The sequence below is a fragment of the Grammomys surdaster genome, unplaced genomic scaffold, assembly GCF_004785775.1.
Source record: "Grammomys surdaster isolate TR1022 unplaced genomic scaffold, NIH_TR_1.0 135, whole genome shotgun sequence".
Classification (NCBI taxonomy): Eukaryota; Metazoa; Chordata; class Mammalia; order Rodentia; family Muridae; genus Grammomys; species Grammomys surdaster.
In genome coordinates this window covers 3394085-3412736 of record NW_021604593.1, presented here as the reverse complement: position 1 = coordinate 3412736, position 18652 = coordinate 3394085, and the positions used below count along the sequence as shown (strand labels likewise).

Here is an 18652-nt window from a genome sequence, read left to right as displayed (position 1 = left end):
ATTCAGTTGTGGGCCTCATGTGCAACAATATTAACTTGCCAGCAAAGATGAACTCACTGGTATAGCTGTGGCAAAGGTCAGCATGGGAGTAGCCAATGCTTTCTGGTTGGATTTGAGGCCTTTTCCACAGGCGGGAACTCACACCTAGCATGGTCAACCCAGTCAACAGCCCACGGCTGTAAAGGTTGGATGCTACTGCTGTTGTTCTGTTGGGCATGATGTGCCTTTCAAACTGCCTTCTAAACAACTAACTGTATGTTATAGAACAGTGCTAATGGTAGCACTGGTCATCAACGCTTCTTTTTGCAGTGGTCAGTGGTAACTCCACAGACCCGTGTGGTTAAAGTACTGAGAATAAGTAACTGTTGAATGCTCAGCATGAACAGAACACTTCCCCGAGACATAGGAAATACGAAGATTAAAAAGGCAGGAAGTCTGTAAGAGACAGAGTCAAGTGGGAAAGCAATACGTGACACTGGCTTCTAAGCATGACATGGTTGTACACTTAGACTCATAGCACAGTGATTACCTGCACACAAGTCTAGGATGGTCAACCTCTAGACCAGAAGGGGAGGGGCTTGTAGGGACCCACCCCTCCCAAAGAATTTATATGTTAACAGTGGACAGGGAGGAGAAGGACATCTTCTTCAGTGGTATAGAAATTGGTAAAGGGTACATGATCCTGTAAGCAATCCCGATGAAATCCATTGATTGGGTCATCTTCATTACCCACCCCCCCAAAAAAGAGAAACCAGACCCGGAAGTCGAAGAGAGGCTGGATGAGAAGAGGAAACGGATTGTTAAGAGCAGGAAGAGGGGCAAGGGAGGGCAACAGAGCCACAATGATTGACATGTATCATGTTCATGTATGAAAATGGAATAATAAAATGAATTATTACATATAATTAGTATGTGCTAATAAAAATGTAAAATTGAGTTTGCCCAAAAGTTGCTCCAAGGTTAGAATTTCCCAAACCAAGACAAGAGAGTGGGGTGTGTCAGGGTGTAAGCCCTCAGAGCAGAGACAAGGAAACAGAACATCAACATGTACCGGGTTCGGTGTGGCCAGTCACCCCAAACCATTCACAAAAGCACAGAGAGGACTCACTAGCCCCCACTGGGAGCCATGAACAGGGACGCACATGAGGTTGAAGGCTCAGTATCTCTCCTGAGTAACTGCAAAGTCGGATATCAAGAAACAGTCCTTTGCTTTACACAGAAGACATACTAATAGGAGCTGAGCTGAAGCTTCAAGGTTCAGGTCTGATACAAAAGGAGGCATCCTGGTGAGACAGCAAAGGCTCACTCGCTGGAGGGGCTGGAGCTGGGCAAGTGCACACACAGAAGAGGCAACATGACTTCGAGCCCTCCTTCTGTGCACACCTGCCTGCCAAGGCAGAACCTGCATCTGAGCTAAACATACCTCTTCCTGTGCCTGCTGTCTGCTGTGTCTCATCTTCTCAGGACACCGGAACTCATGTGATCCTAGGGCAATACTGCCACAGGTAAAATCAAACACAGAAGCCTTGTGTATCCTGTAATATGTGAGTGTGGGCTTTGAAAACTGCTTCTCATCATGGTCATTACAAAGTACATAAGCACATGCACATTCTGAAGCAACACCATTCAAACACCAATAAAGCTGATGTAGAAACCTGTGGGGGGACAGAGGTAACACTCCCCAGGAAAAGGCAGCCAGCAGGGGCACAAGCCAACACAGCCAGACCAGCAATGAACAATTTAAGGATCCGGTGCAACCTTTCCATTCTGTTTCATTTTTAATAGCAAATGTTGCCCTTAGCACATTTGGCCCGCAAAGACATTGTTTTTAAACAGGTTATCTTCTGTGCAGTTGAGAGTGGGCCATTGCAGAGCACAGTTTGGAAGACACTAAATAAAACAAATAGACTCTGGCATGATAAATAATCACAAGTTGTTAAGCAGAAAAAGCAAGCAATTTGTTTTGTTTTGTACAAAACTGCTTGGTTTTACAGCAGCAAGAAGGCACCTAAGGGAGAGATGCCTCTAGTAATTGGATTTTCACAGATACAGAAACTGAAATTGTTTCTTTGAGGAGTGTCCTAACACATGGAGATCTTGCGGCTGTCCAGGTTAATTCCAGCCTCTAAGAGAGCAAGAGGCAGGAAGCTTTCTTAAGCAAGAGGCTCCTTGAGATGTTGTCTAGGCTATTATTATAGAGGTTTTGCAGTCAGAGTGCAGACCACTCTATCTGTGCTCAGCACAAAGCTCCCAAGCACTGAAGAATGACCTTAGAGACCGGTCCAACTGCTTTATCAGAGAAGAGAAGAAGATGGCTTAGAAAAGAAGGAGCAGGCAAGAGCTCACCCGCCTGCCCGCCCTCCACCCTTCTCCTCCCTCCCTCCTCACTGCTGTTTTAGTGCCAGATGCACCTTTGCTGTGGTGTCTCCCTTTCACATTGGAGAATGCTTATCATCAACTCTGGTCAGTAGTAATCTCTCCCATCCCAATGTAACAAAAATCAATGTCTCCAAACACATCCAAACATCCTCTGGAAAGGGCAGTGCTTTCCCAGTTAAGGACCACTGGATTTGACTGGTACTAGTGACAATCAAATCCTCTGATGCATTCCTGGTGGTGTTTTTGTAGCTCATGAATACCTGATGTTCATAAGTAAATGACCTGATGCTGATTATATCAACTGACCTTATGAACAAGCTCTAAAACACTGAGTCCTTCAGTGTTGGACTACATACACTGGCTTAGTGTATCTCATGTGACCAGAAACGCATATAGATATGGAGAGGCTAAGATTAATAGAATCTCTAAGATGATAAGTATCATTTGGGGATGATATAAGGTGAGGTAAGAAATATCACATCCAGAGGTACTCCAAAGAGAAATCACGACACACATGGCAAACTCCTCCCTTCTTAGATAAATCCAACATACAGTACGCCCTAAATATAGAATTATCTTGGAAAAAAAAGACAAGAAGGTACTTTAACTATCAAGTTATTTAATGATCTGACTCTAGAGATACGAGACCCAGAAGAGCAGAGGTTCCCTAGATCAGTGATGCAGAACAGTGAGTGGCCTTTGGACCACCAACGAAGAAGGCAGGCTCAAGCTTCTGGAGCATATCGGTTCCTATGGCCAGCACCAGCTCCGACAGCACAGGCTTAGGGACTATAGTGTTTGACTGTTACCTGTTTCTCTTTTTCCGGTGTTCTCTGTTAGAATTTTCCGACTCACTACCACTGCTTGTGTTACAGCGTGAGCGCGACCTGAAGACAAAGCAAAAAAAAAAAAATTATGACAGATTATAGACAGGCTCATCAGGTACTCTATGAGCAATTTTGTAGAAAAATCATGAATCCAAACACAAAGACCCATCTTATCCCTCTCTCAGTAAGAAGTGTTTCTGGATTTGGTCAGATTTTTGAGCTAAGTCTACCACTCAGAGAAAGAGCAGGGCAGGAGGAAGAGGAAAGTACGTGACAGGATTTCCCAGAAAGGACTCGGAAGATCCATCATGCTTAACAAAACCAGCATGGCAAAGCTAAAACAAACATGGAAGACAAATCAGGGACATATCACCTCCCCCAGCCCCTTTCGGAGGCAGTTAGACTTAATTGCCACTGCTTTGAATTTGAACTGATCCTATGACAGTTTTCACCAACAGAATAAGGTGTGGGGGATAGCCTTCCAGTTCCAAGACTAGCCCACAAGGCTATTTGCAGGCCCTTTGGGCAACACAGCATCAGCTACTGTCTGACCTCTGCCTGCTCAATCCACTTGGACACACACACACACACTATGTTTGTTGTTGCTTTAAGCCAAGTGGTGAAGTGGTTTAGCATAAGGCAGGGCATAGGGCTTGAGATACCTCCTCAGAAGGCACAAAAGGAAATAAAGAGAACTAGCAAAGGTCAGAACGGAGCAGAAGACTGAGATCCAGCAACACTGGCGTTAAAACATAAAGACTGGCAATGCAGACATAAAGCAGACATTGCAGAGAGGGAGAAATCTCCACTCTTGTCTCAACCACAAGCACTCTCATCCTTTCTCCCCTCTGACTCCTCCTTTTGCTTTCTTACCTCCTCCTTTGCTTTAGATCTGAGTCTTCGCCACTGTTGTGAGCTTTCCTGAGGAAGACAAAAGAAGTTACAGAAGGCAGCATCATCTATGACTAAGAGAGCAGGCAGAGTTTCATACCCATTAATTCAGATGCCTTCAGGACTGGTTCACTTGCTACGCAGTTATGTCGTGTATAACGTCCAGTCCTATGACAGGTCCCAGAGACTCCACACATCACCGCTGGCTTCAAGCACCCAGTCATCTACAGTGAGGCTGTGGCCTATGCGTAATGCCCCTATTGAATAAGCTACACTCATCCAACAACATTAGCTTGTGGCTTCTAGGTCTGTAGCCCTCTAAGCCACCTTTCAGCTGATTCCACCTCTCACTTGGATCCTGGCCTGGAGCTCCTTATCTCTTCTATAAAGACCTCACCCACCACAACTCACCAAGCTACACCTTCCTTAAGCTTTGACCTTTATTATCTCTAACCATCTCTAAACACACTTCCCCCACTTACTGTTTACCTCTAAGCTCTTCTAATAGGGCATCTTGTTAAGAAACAAGGCACTAGTGACAGACCACGGGAATCCAAATCGCATCCTCTCCCTGAAGAACGTCGTGACCCCTGATACTCCTTTGAGTGGCTCAGTGTTTTGTCTTATTTTTAAATTTTTATTCTATATGTATGGGTGTTTTGTCTGCATGTATGCCTGCATACCATGTATGTGTCTGGTGCCCTCAAAGGCCAGAAGAATGTGCTGAATCTGCTGGAACTGGAGTTACAGACAACTGTGAGCTGTTATTTGGGAATTAGGAATCAAAGCTGAGTTTCGAAAGAACAACCAGAGTTCTTAACCCCTGAGCCATCTCTCCAGCTCAACGTGCCTTGGTTTTAATAGGACCTCCATAAACAGTTATGAGGTGGAAGAAAATGGGGCTGGAGGGATGGCACAGCAGGTAAGAGCAGGCACCTTGCAGAGGACCTGAGTTTAAGTTTATCAGGCAGCTTACAGTGACCTGTAACACCAGCTCCTGGGGATTGAGCACTGCAGGCACCTGCGCTCACACACACCCCTCTCCAACACATACATGTAACTTAAAAATAAGAGAACTAATTCTTTAAAGCACACTGCATTTCAAGTGAGGAGACACATATCATTGTACAATGTCACCATTTCTGCTTGCTCACCTGTCTTCACCGTACCCCGATCTGACCCCATGACCTCTGTGTATGGCATCCCCACACAGCTTGGGATTCCATTCAGTAACCCACATGGCAGTGCTCAGGACTTCCCCAACTGCTTTTTATTCCAAAGTATGCAGGTTTTCTGGGTCAGCCCCAAATAGCTAGCTGAGCATCGTTGGCCAGAAGGAATTGAACAAGCGTATGTTCGTTACACTGACAAACTGCTTTCCTGATTGCAAGCTTCATTCATTCAACAGTCTGACACCATTTTGTGACCTAAGTACTGTTTCTGTGGCCTGCTGTCAACATCTCCTGTGGTGCCCTTTGGCTAAGGTGGCTCTGCATTAGCTTGTCCCTGCCTTCTCCTCCCAAAGGCAAAGGAGGCATCAGATAAGACTTCCATCTTCCCTCTACCTGAAATAAAACTTACCAGTATCTCCCCGCTACTTACAGAACTGTGTTGACAACAAAGGTTAGCTCCCCCGCCTCCCCTTGTGCTACATGGACTCGTGGAGATCATGAAGACTGCTGTCTTTTTCTTTTCTTTCTTTCTTTTTTTTTTAAAGATTTATTATGTGTATGAGTACACTATTGCTCTCTCCAGACACACCAGAAGAGGGCATCAGATCTCATTACAGATGGTTGTGAGCCACCATGTGGTTGCTGGGAATTGAACTCAGGACCTCTGGAAGAGCAGTCAGTGCTCTTAACCACTGAGCCACCTCTCCAGCCCGACCACAGTCCTCTTGATCATCTTCATTAGCTCCCACACATATTCAACTTCCTTGTCAACCCTCCCCCGTTTTAGCTTTTAATATTATCAACACAACCTTTTTCTTAACATTGTGCATTTATTATTAGTGCTTATGCGTGAGAGGTCAGAGAACAGCTTGAAGCAGTTGGTTCTCTCCTACCACTATCTGGGTCCTAGGACTGAACTCGGATCATTAGACTTGGCAGCAAGCACCTTTACTTGCTGAGACATCTGACCAGCCCTCAACATAAACTTTGACTCTATATAACTCCTCTTTTTCCAGCTGTCCCTCCTCTCTTTCAAAGCCAAACTTCCAGAGAGACATCGAAAGCCTCAGCCCCATCTCCTTCCCATCATCCTCCCACATACTCTAAGAAGAGTGGACAAGGCTCTGACCTCACCACCTGTGTCTTCCTGCTGCGTCTAACATGCTTAAGCTGAGTAAGACACACAGATATACCATCCCCACCCACATACTAATTTGGGGGTGGTTAGGCATCCGAAGGAGCACAGTCACATGCATCTGACCTGCTCTGTAGTAGGCAGCAGGTGCAGCAGGTTCACAGTCTCTGCTTTGGAAGATGCTCACAGATGCTAACACAGCAGCACACACGGGCTTTAAGTGTAGTTCTGCTTTCCAATGTAGTAACATTTAACATATATTATTGTAATATATTGTAATGCATATTATATAGTTAGCATAATATCTATGGTTTTCAAATTAGCCATTTTAAATACAGAGAGCAAGTGACCACAAATATTATACAAAAATATTCTCTAAAACTGTTTCAGATAAATACTTTGACTCCCTAACTTCCTTTATTTTGCAAAAAGAGCAAACTGCCGGTGATCAAGAAGAGACCAACAGTAGTGGCCCTCTGAGGCTCATGTTAAGAAAGCATGCCCAGGATGGGAAGCGTCTGGTCACACTGGAATCAGAACTGGGTTCGCCCACCTTCGCCTCATCGGCTGCGAGGAGTCATTGTCGCTGCCACAGGAGGGGTTGCGCTGCCGTGTACAGGGAAACTTTGGTGACTTAGTGCGGTCACTGGGGGAGTTGTAGAGTCCACTGGAGTGAGAGAAATAGTTCATGCGTCAGCTTGGGAGTTTACACGAGTCAAGTGTGGAGTGTCAGCATTAACATCATTTGGAACTGTTTTCAGAAATATAGCCTTACTCTCGCGCCGCGGTTCTCAACCTTCCTAATGCCGCAACAGCTCCTCAGGTTGTGCTGACCCCAGCCATAAAAGTATTCCATTGCTACTTCATAACTGCAATTTTGCTACTGTTATGAACTGTAGTATAAATATCTGATGTGCCGGATATCTGATATGTGATCCCCAAAGGAGTCACAACCCACAGGTTGACAGCCACTGCTCTGAATGATCATGACTGGCGTGTAGATGACTTTTTTGTACACACCAGTTTCCCTTCCTGTTGTTCTAAAAGGTAACGCATTAGGAACTGACTCCCACTTCAGCATTTCAGTCACAGGGCAGTTTCCTCCACTGAGCAAGGTATGACACATCCCTCTGCTGCTTTCTCTCCAAAAGCCGAGAGGCTCCTTACCTCTGGGGTCCGTTTTCTTCCCAAGGTGCATGAGATTTGCTTCTTTGGGGGTCAGGGCTGTTTTCATTCTTTGCTTTCTTAAAACTTTAATAATAAAGAATAGAAAATAAGTTGGCCAAAAAATTACATTAATTCATAGATTTATTCAGAAGACAAAATGACACTGACATATCTCCGTGCTTATAGCCCTGACTCCTTCTGAAAAGACCCCAGGTGACTGATTAACAAACGTGTTTCTCCTGCAAGCGCTTTGGTGTCTCCTCTCTGATTCCAGTTGTATTCCTTTATGGGAAGAGAAGCCAAGCTGATCGATTGTTAAGAAACTTTCTAAAGACTCCACGGTAAAAGGAAAGAGAAGATGGTGGGAATTAGGTGGGCCGCAACAGAAGATCTGTGGAAAGGCCTTACATAAAACCACTACTTGGTAAATTAAATTAAAAGCATAAGTTAAGTCAGGGTGTGTGGCAAAGGCATTTAATCCTAGCACTGGGAAGGCAGAGAGAGGCAAAGGGATCTCTGAGCTTAGGACCAGGATGGTCTACATAGGGAGTACCTGTATATTATATGCTATATCTAAATGTATATGATGTTATATTATATATGTAATTATACACGCATACACACACACACACACACACACACACATATTTTGAAGGAGTTTAAATGGAGAACTCTGTATAAATGACAGTAATTTCCCCAGAAGCCATGAGTTAAGTTTTGCATAATAAAAATACTTTTTATCTAATAATTAAGTTGTCCATTACAATGAATTTGATAGCAGAACCAAAGACATGGAATGAAGGGGGGCCTGTTACTGAGGTAGTAGCCATGTCATTGGCCTGCCGCACGCAACATCACATTTTAGTTCCACTAGACAGTTGTGCTTTACTTCAGAGATTGCAGAGCTACCATCCCAGTTCTCAGTCCATGCTCTGTGACTATTTCCATCTGGTTCCTTCGTTTCCACTCAGCTGCCTCCCTTCCTGTGGGTTTTGGTCAGAGAGGCCGCAGAGACTCCCAGAACAGCCGAGGCGGCTGCCATTGCTCTTGACGGCCACTATCACTGGACAGTAAGACCACACTGCTGAAGGAAACAACACAACTCTATTGCAGCATATACAGAAACCAAGCTAGAATTATCTGGAAACCTGCCCCCTCCTGACCAGCTTTCATAGTCCTGAAAGTTGCTAGGTAGGCCACTGGGGGAGAAAAGCCAGCAGGGGACTTACTCAGGAGCGGTGTGAGCTCTGAATACTGGCCTGCCAGACAGCATGTGCCCACAAGTGCAATACTGGAACATTAATGGAGCTAACCATCTGCTTTCTGATAGAATCCTGCTCCACCAGAGAGAATACTTGCCTAATGATGGGGGTGGGAAGGAGGAGAGAAGAGAGGGTAGAGCATCCTTCCCAGAAAAAGAAGCAACAGCTACTACCAAGTAGAGAAAGGCAGCAGGCTGAAAAGGAAGAGAACCTGGGTGTAGTAGTTTGAACAAAACTGGCTCATACAGACTCCTGTGTTTGCATAAGGTCCCTAGTTGGTGGGCCAGTTCAGAGAAGTGTGTTACTGATGCATTGAGACTTCAGAAGCCCATGTTATTATCAGTTAGTTCTCTCTGCCTCACGCCTATGGGTCAGAAGCATGCTCCCAGCTGCAGCTCCCATGCCGTACCTGCTGGCCTGCTTTCTACCATGATGATGGTCACGGACTCTAATCCTCTGGAACCATGAGCCCCAAGTTAAATGTTTTCTTTTATAAGTTACCTTGGTCAAGGTGTTTTGTCACAGCAATAGAAAAGTAACTACGACACCAGGGCACCCATTCACATGAGGCTGGCTAGACTTTACAGCAGTGGCCAGACTCCCTGGCTCCAAGTTTGGCTCTGAAGCACTGAAAGTTAACCCTGGGGAAGATCAGGCTACCCTAGCTGACCTCTGTCCAGCTTCCGGATATCTTGGCTCCATCCTTCCGGATCAGAATGACTTCTGAATGTTATTTCCTGACCTAGTGTCATCTTTCTGCCCTAAGAACGCAAATATGACTGAGTTGTTACTCAAGCCCAACAAATTGTTTGGGCACACCTAGGGAAACGGAAGAGATCAGCAGAAGGACACGGGGTCACTCCTCACTTCCTCTGGAGTCCTAGCTTGCAGAGAAAAAGAGTTACTTAGCTGCTAATCCACATTTAATCCTAGTCCTTAGAGGGATCTGGACAGTTGTTACAGAAGAGGACTGTAACAGAATTCTTAGCAATAGCAACAAGAGGAGAAAGAGAAACCAGAGAAAGTGACAAGGGTGTTGCAAAAACAAGAGACAAACATCTGTTGGGATGCTCTATCCACACAGGAATAACTCATGCCTGCACAAGGTACACAACAAGGGCACAGGCATCAAGCTTTAGTAGATGTGGGCATGTTTTACATAGGTTCAATATATTGCTCAATAATTTAAAACCAAAATTTCAAAGATTAAGTTTTCAAAGTAAATGCTTCCCTTTTGAACTGAGAAAAAGTTGAAAAAAAAAAGTACAGTGAAGCTCTAGTACAGTAGCACAAAGTGTATCTGTTTACTAAGTCAGGAAGGAAAAACTGAGGAGGGAAGAGGGAGACAGGGAAGACTAGAGAGATGAAAAGGAACCCACAAGCAGCCGAGTGTTAAAGAGTAACAAAATCCCAGGTGACACAGTAACTATGTTTCTTCCCTGAACTCCTTCTCATCTTCAGCCCAGTGAGCTGCAAAGGGGACTGAGTCCTCTCGATGAGGCTTGGGGGTCTGAATTTCACAGAGGATCGCTGTTCTGATGTTGCAGGGTGTAGCCACCTCCACCCGGTAATGCAAGGCCAGCTAGGGAAACCGAGTCAATGAAGACACACTCAAAGGTGAAGAATGTGTCCTCCCAAAAGGCTGATTTGGAAAGAGAATGCCCCAAACTGAAGAAAAGGAGACAGGCCTCCAAAAGTGTAGGGGAAACATCACAGTTCTGGAATCTTCACATTTTTGTAATTTTCTTACTGGGGAATTATGCCTCATTCCTCAAAGGCACTACAGAGCAGCCGAATGAAGGCGCCATTGTCAACTAACAAACGATGGAGTGGAGGATGATCTAAGGCATCCCTGCAGGTCACACAGCTCTGACTGCTGGGACTCCCTCTCCGTGATGCAAGCCTGTATAGGGAAAGTGAGCTCCTCAAAGCTGCTCATTGTGCGCTGATAACACTACTCCATGTATATAATTGGAGACCGGAAAAAATGACTCTTAACAGAGAACAAAGCAGATCTTTCAGGAAGCAACCCATATAGCATATTAAGAGGAGGTTTTTCCAGTGAATGGTCCTGGGAAAACTGATCCCATTGACCATGATGGGTCTTCATACGTATACAACCTCTGAATGCCGAGACCCTGGGATCTCTAAAGCTGATAACCTCATCCCAGGGCCACAGCTTAGTGTGTCACTGTGAATAATACAGTATCTTTAACAAAAACATCATCCTCTTTACTTCCCCAATCCCTATAAGTTAGTCCGTTGTGTGATGACTGTAAAGACCACATGGAATTCTCAGTGCATGGATACATGCTGCAGACAGCGCATGCATATAGTCTGGAACTTCCACCATGAGGGGCAGGTTCCAGTGTTTGAATTTTGCTGACATAAGAACATGCTCTTTGGCTCAGACACTATCTACTAGAGTCCCTAGGTTAAAGTGCTCATCAGTAATTACCAAAGTGGAAAGAGTCTTAGCCTTGCCAACAAGGGGACGAACTTTCATAGAGTACATACCCGCACACTGACCTTTTCACTGGTGAGGGCGCAATGATCTTGGTGGTCCCTTCGCTCTCCCCGTTTTCCATGTTTCCGGTTATCCGATTGATGACGTTTGATCCTAGTAACAAAGGAAGAGGAAAGATGGATGACAGGAGACTGTGAGGAGGGAAACAGAAAGACGCAGAATAACGATCTGGAAATGCAAATTTATGGCTGGTGCGATAGTCCAGTCAGTAAAGTGGGTGCCATACAAACACAGGGATCAGATTTAGGTTCCCAGAATTCATGCCAAACATAATGGCAGGTATTTGTGATCTCGATGCTGGAGAGGTGGAGACAGGCAGGCCCTGGAAGCTCAACAGCCAGCCTAGACTAACTGAGAAGCTCCAGGTCCCTGATCTCCACAAATGTATACACACTGTAACACCTAGGCACACTCTTACACAAAAATAAAGAAATAAAACGCGATTTTGGGTAATTTGTGGCACATTTTATTGATACATTATGACTCCAAATAAATGATCATCCACTCAATAAACCTGAGATATTACTATCTGATACAAACAGTGCTGCCCCAGGAGTCTAAGCTATTATCTTTGAAGAATATTAGTAAATTCTCATATCATTGACTTTTAAAAAAACAAACCAAAAAGATAAAGCAAAAAAAAAATAAAAACCGAAAAACCTTAGACTCTGAAAACAAGATTCTAGGCTATTCATTACCATATTGGAATATAAAACATTACCAGTTCTTTGAGACCATGCTGTACAGTGTTTCAGCCTGTCATGACTGGTCTCATTTGAAATCACAATGAAACTCCCCAAACTTGAAACCTGTGAGAACGTTCCAACTCAAAATGCAAATGGCAAGAGGAAAAATGAGCATGTGTTATGTGTATTCATATACCAAAGAAAGTTTTCAAATATATCTTTTACAAAACACGCCTCAAACCCTAAAGCTGAATTTTATCCCACCACTGATTTGCATACAGGCGGGATGAGCCAGCAGAGGGAGCCCACAGCAGACACTCTGTTGGGGTTCTGGTTATAAAGTCTGGGTTCTGATCTCAAGGCAGAGATCAGGCAGATGACAGGAAGGACTTGTGTGGCTCTGGTGGTGGCTTTTCTTCTCTCTAACAGGAGACAGCTTAGATGAGAATGGCAGCCAGCCATTAAGTGGCAGGGGGGAACATCTTCTCCAGGGATGTCCCTTAAGGGCCTCTTCAGAGGCAGAGACTAACCCAGTGCCTACTCATCACTAGCACTAAGCAGGCAAGTAACAGAGGTAGCTGAAAACACTAACAAATGCTAGTATTTATGGAGTGTTTGTTGTATGTCCGATACCGTTCTAAACAGTCCATGTGTATTTACTCATGTAACCCTCAAAATAGCCTTAGGGGCTGGAGAGATGGCTCAGTGGTCATAGGACCTTGATCTTGTAGGACCTGAGTTTGGTTCCCAGCACCCACAGAATGACTCACAACCACATGTAACTCCAGTTCCAGGGGATCTAACACCCTCTTATGACCTCCATGGGCACCAGGCACCCATGTGGTACGCATTCATACATGCAGGTAAAATAGTCATGCATGTAAAATAAAATAAGTCTAAAAACAAGACAGAACTTTTAATCCTATAGCTCCCCAGTCAACTAGCTCAGCCACCAAGATTTAAATCTTCCCCTACCCCAACACACACTGTCGCTTTCTATCTTCCATTTAAACGCCTCCTACAAACAGCATGAGTCAGTATAAATTAAAGGTCAACCAGGAGACAGAGCCAGACACTTGACTACCTACTTATTAAATTTCAGGAGAAACAGTTAAAGGAAACTAGATCAAAGTGACTAAGTAAGTTGACTTTACTGCCAAACAATTGGTTGTTAGACAAAGATTAGTGTGTCTGAGAGGTGAGAGGCGAGCCTGGGTTAGCCGGGTACACAGCTTTGAATGACACCATGTCCGCCTTTACTCCGCTGTGCCTCAGCTGGCCTTACTGGCAACAGGGCCTTATGTGGCCCCATCCTTCAGTTCAGTAGGAACAGTTGTCAAAGCAGAATCGACTTGCCCAGATCTAGTTAGCCACTTGATTTAGGGACAATTCTTCAGGCATCCTGTGATGTCAAGATTTGAGGATGAGCACACGTGCATTTTTCAATGAGAAAAACATTTATTTTACTACTATAGAATTGTACACAATTCATAACTTGACACTTGTCAGGCCACAGTCAAAACTCTGACGTTACTCAGTGTAGTTGCGGGATATTGGAGCACACTGTGAACCCCGAGATTGTATTATTTACTAGGAAAAAAACTGATTTTGGTCCTGGTGTGGCTCAGCCTTAACATTCACCTTTAATCCAAGAGTGAACATAGGATTGCTAATAAAAACCACAGAGAGTAAGAGGGAGTCAGGAGGGTGGATAGAGAGACGCACAGGAAGCAGAAGGGAGGGACATGAGTCTGAAGGAGGTTTTCTGAGAGCAAGGAATTCCAGGAGGGACATGGGCTGAGGAAGAAGGTCGGCTGGGTACTTTCTCTGCCTCTCTTAGCTACCAGGCTTGCACCCCAGCATTTGGCTCCCAAGTCTTCATTGGTAAAATGGAAGGATTGCGACTTAGTTAAAAAACAATAACAACATCGTGCCGTTACTATTCATTTAGAGTGAATAGGAAAGCACATAGCATTAAAATGAAAAAACAAAAAAACATGTTTGGCAAGTAAGAAAAACACATATACAGGAAAAGTAAAAGAACAGAGTGTCTGCATAAAAGTAATTTGTGCCATGTGAATAATTTCTTTTAGATACTTTCAAATACCAATTTGTAAACTTAAAAAAATGTTCGTTTATCTGGTCTATTATGCCTCTTTTGCTTGAAGGTGTATGTGTGCATCATGTGCATGCCTGGTGCCTGCAGAAGTCAAAAAAAGAACTCACATCCTCTGGAACTGGAGTGTTGGATGCTTGTGAGCCACCATGTATCTGCTCAGAGATAGATCTGTGTCCTCTGCAGAGTTCTTTAACTGCCAAGACTTCTCTCCAGCAAGGCCCCCACCCCATTTGTAAATCTTTATGATTTCATTTTACTTAATCCTATTTTATGCTTTCTCTATACTTTGATTTAAAAAAACAACTATATACTAATACTTAGGCCCCATAATATCACAATACATCATGGCCATTGTCAACAAAAGAAATCTGGGAGTTTCAGTAAATTAACCATCTACTCCAGGACAGCCTATCTGAAGAAACAATGTACTCACGAAGAAAACTGAGTTTAGCCCTTGGAACTGTTTCAGTGTTATTCCCATGCTGGCAGTACAAAGTCACCTTGCCTTAGTTACCCTGGCTTCTCTGAGTATTATGGGATAAAATGGCAAAGTAGAATAAATTAGCAAAATAAAAGATTTCCTTTTCTTATACCAGCGATTACAGTCAAACATTAAAATGATCCAAAAACAACCTTCTCCCTATTACCATGGAAGGTTTGCATTTGGCAGAACACAGCCTTACTAAACTGCACAGCAAAAGCAGGTTTTGAAACACATGCGCCGGAAACTGGCAGTGTTTCTGCATCCAATGGCCGATTACTTAAAGTTCAAATTCCTGATGCCAGCTCATCCAGACAAAGGGGTCCCTACTGTCTTAAGAGTTTCTGGCTTCAAAGTCCCAAGACATCCATTTAAGCCCATCCACCTCCTCTCTATAGATGCACTGACTTTCAACATCGATTTGCTTCATGTCAACTGCAAGATCAAACAAGGCATCTACCAACATGCTGGAGGGAGGATTAAACACATGGGAGTGGCAGGGAGGCTACTAGGGAAATACGTCAATGCACAAAAGAACCTTCCAGAGTTCATCTGCTTGCAGCTTCCTCTTTCCTAGCATAACACTGCCCAGCCTGGGTAGCTGGCTTCCATTCTTACTGGCACAATCAACGTGGGGATGAGAGGTCCATAAACACAAAGGTCCATTTTCGCCGTCCTCTGCCAGAGGTACAGAGATGCTCACATTCTGAGTCACGGGTAGCCAGAGAGGTTTTTTTTTTTTTTTTTCTCTACCACTTAGGATACCAGGTTCGAAAACAAGACTGGGAGACTTGAGTTTAACTCTCTGAAGACTTGTAAATTGCACCGTGTTGGAGAGCCTGCCAGCGACCTGAAGCATCTGTCCCTCAACCTTCAGGGCCCAAAGATAACCCTTATCTCTGGAATCAAATTACATCATGCACCCAGACACCAATTACTTTTCCTAGGATTTGAGAACATAAATTGTGTCACCGGAAGAAAAAGCCGGTATACAAATTCCTTAAGACACTGGGAATACTCCCAAAGCTCAATGGGACCCTACATCTTAAAGTACAAGATAGCAAGACTTCTCCAGGCCACCATCTCTCAAACCTCAGGCAGAGGAGTCAGTCCACCTGTTTCAGTGGAGAGAGTACTGAGCCACTCACTGCTTTGTATTAGATAAAGCATGCATAACTGTATACAAAGATTAGCTTAAAATTTATTTTATTACACATATGGCTGTTTTGCCAGCATGTATGTCCATGCACCACATGTGTTCAGTGCCCATGTAGGCCAGAAGATGGTGTCAGAGCCCCTGAAAGTGGAGTTACAGAGAGTCGTGAGATGTTTGATTGTGGGTACTGGGAATCGAACCCAGGTTCTCCAGAAGAGCAACATGTGCTATTAACCAAAACCAAAAGAAACCTTTTTATTGGTTCTTTGTGAATTTTACATCATGCACCCCAATCCCACTCATCTTCCTATTCCTTCAACCTCCCCTCTGCCTTGCAACAAAAGAATTTTAAAAATAATAAAAAAAAAAGCACAAAACCAATCTCACCACGGAGGCTCACCCTTTCAGCCCACCTTCACTTACAAATGCTCCCTGCAGTGAGTCATTGGTCTGGTGTGAGGCCTCTGCCTTCGGCTACACCATCAATACTGGACCCTCACAGGGACTCCTCTTGGATATCCTGTTGTTGCCCTGTGTCATGGAGATCCTGCAGCGTTGGATCTGCAGAGCCCAGTCCTTTCACATACCCTAACAGTTCATAGATGGGACAGATGTTAGTGTGGGCCAACTCAAAGCCCTGGATCTAGGTCTGGGTGATAGCTGAGTCAGTCAGCCCAGCAGCTCCCCTGCACCCGCACCATCAGGGTGAGCTCTCCAGTACTTCCCTGGCCAGCCTACCCAATGCTGCAGCCAGCGGGGGACAGGGTCAGCTCTCCTGTTCTCATGCCTTGGAGCCAGCTTATTCGTACCCACACCACCAAAGCAAAGCCAGTTCTCCTGTGCTGCCCAGGATGGGGTGGGGGATGGTGCTCCTCCCAGTGCTGCAGGTGCTGAGGGGCAGGGCCAGCTTTGCACAGCCCTTAGACAGCAACATGGTCCCAGGCGCAGTCCAGACCAGGAACATCTGTATGGTCTTCAGTGGCAATACGAGCCACAGACCCCTCCTGCTGCATGGTCATGGACTCAGACGTGGGCCTCAGCAGCAGTGTGAGCTGGGATTTCACCATAGCCTCAGGTGGTGGGACAGGCTACTAACAACAGGCTGTTCCTCTCCACCCTCGCATCTCCAGCTCCGCCTCTCTTCATATGCTCACACTGCTCTGCTTCTCTTTCTTTCTCACCTGTCAATCACATACTTGCATCACGCTGTGGGAGGGCTACACGGGTAGTGGGCCTCTGGGTGTCCTCCCACACCGACAAGTGGGCCCCCAAGGGTTACTTTAAAAAGGCTTATTTAGTTGAAAAAAAGTTGAAGTATTTTTACAATAGATACTTCCCTGCTTGAGTTCCTCACTGTGAGACTGCAACCCAGCAGTATTTAAGTCTTTCATGTAAAAAATTTTTAAAAGCTATGCATCTCAGTACATACATACAAGATGAAGAAAATTATTTTATTTCATTGAAAGTTTAAACACTGGGCCTATACATGTACGTGTGTGCATGTGTGCGCGCGTAGGCCTGCATGTGCATGTGTTCTAATCTGCTTTGTGCTGGCCTATGGGTTTGGATGAATTTCTTCATCTTCTCTTTTGGAATGACAAATAGAATTGGTGTTAGCTTGTTCTTCTTTGAATGTTTGGTAGTATTGTACAATGAAGCCATCTGGTCTTGCGCTGGTCTCATCTTGGATGAGAGGATTATTATTTATTATTATTATTTTACTTATTCACTTTACATCCCGCTCACTGCCCCTCTTCTGGTCACCCCTCCCACAATCCCCCCACTCAATCTCCCCTTCACCTCCGAGCCAGTGGGGCCCCCTGGGTATCCCTCACCCTCACACAATCCCTACACATCAAGCAGATGAGAGATTTTTAAAAAAACTATTACTGATCGATTTTTATCACTTTATCATATTATTTGCAACAAGAACAAAGAAATGAATTAAAATAATTACCTAGATGTTAAAATTAATCTCTGAGGCTGGGGAAACGACAGTAGGTAAGAACTTGTGCGCAAGCATGAGGACCTGAGTTTGGCCCCCGACACCCATGTAAAAAGCCTGTGTGTCTGTGTCACATGCACCTGCATCCTTTGTGCTGGGGGGCGGGTGTGCAAAGGCATAAGCTAGACCTCTGTGGCTTCCAGTCTCTGAAAGAGACCCTGTCTCAGAAATGTGGTAAATAGAAGGTGGCAGCAGGATGCCTGACATCCTCCTCTGGCCCTCACATCGTTTTGTACAGACACATGTACCACATACATGTACGCTACACATGTATATCACACACGCAGAGGCACACACGAAATTGACTTCTGAATCTTTATTACATTTACTGGAAATATTAATATGCCACAGTAATACTAATGTTGACAAAACACTAAATATAGAAAGTAAGTTGCTGCTTATGTTCTAACACTAATAATATTGGTTCCTCAAGATCTGGATGCCCCAGAGAGAGAAAGAATCCACAGGTAGACAGATCCAAGTGACACTATGTGACCTTGCCACCAAGTTATTTCTGATTGGTAAATAAAGATGCCAGCAACCAATAGATGGGCAGAAGAGACATGGGTGGGGTTTAGGGTTCCTTCCAGGGTTTAGGGGTCAGAGGAGAATCATAAGGGGGAGAAGAAGCCACCATGGGCTAGATAAGTTTTGAAAACATGGCCCTGAAGGCTGGCCAATTGGAGTTAAGCTCAGATGAATAATACAGTAATAAACTAGGGGTTATTAATAGGAAATAGATTTAATATCATAGAGGGTAGATATGTGTCCAGCTCTTGTGCTGATTAAGGCATATTGTAATTATAAAGAGTATGTGTGTCTTTATCAGGGAGCTAAATGGTTAA

At 44.5% G+C, this 18652-nt stretch overlaps 1 protein-coding gene across 1 annotated transcript in view; it reads right to left on the bottom strand.

Annotated features, from left to right (window-relative positions):
* The window catches only part of Epb41l4a (erythrocyte membrane protein band 4.1 like 4A), a 209476-nt gene that overhangs the window by 24812 nt on the left and 166012 nt on the right, over positions 1–18652 (bottom strand). Inside the window, exons 13-17 of the mRNA XM_028762721.1 lie at positions 11363–11453; positions 7572–7655; positions 6958–7071; positions 4080–4127; positions 3189–3266 (exon numbers count right to left, since the gene is read on the bottom strand). Coding sequence (XP_028618554.1) covers positions 3189–3266; positions 4080–4127; positions 6958–7071; positions 7572–7655; positions 11363–11453 — 415 coding nt within the window. The remainder of the gene's footprint in view (positions 1–3188; positions 3267–4079; positions 4128–6957; positions 7072–7571; positions 7656–11362; positions 11454–18652) is intronic.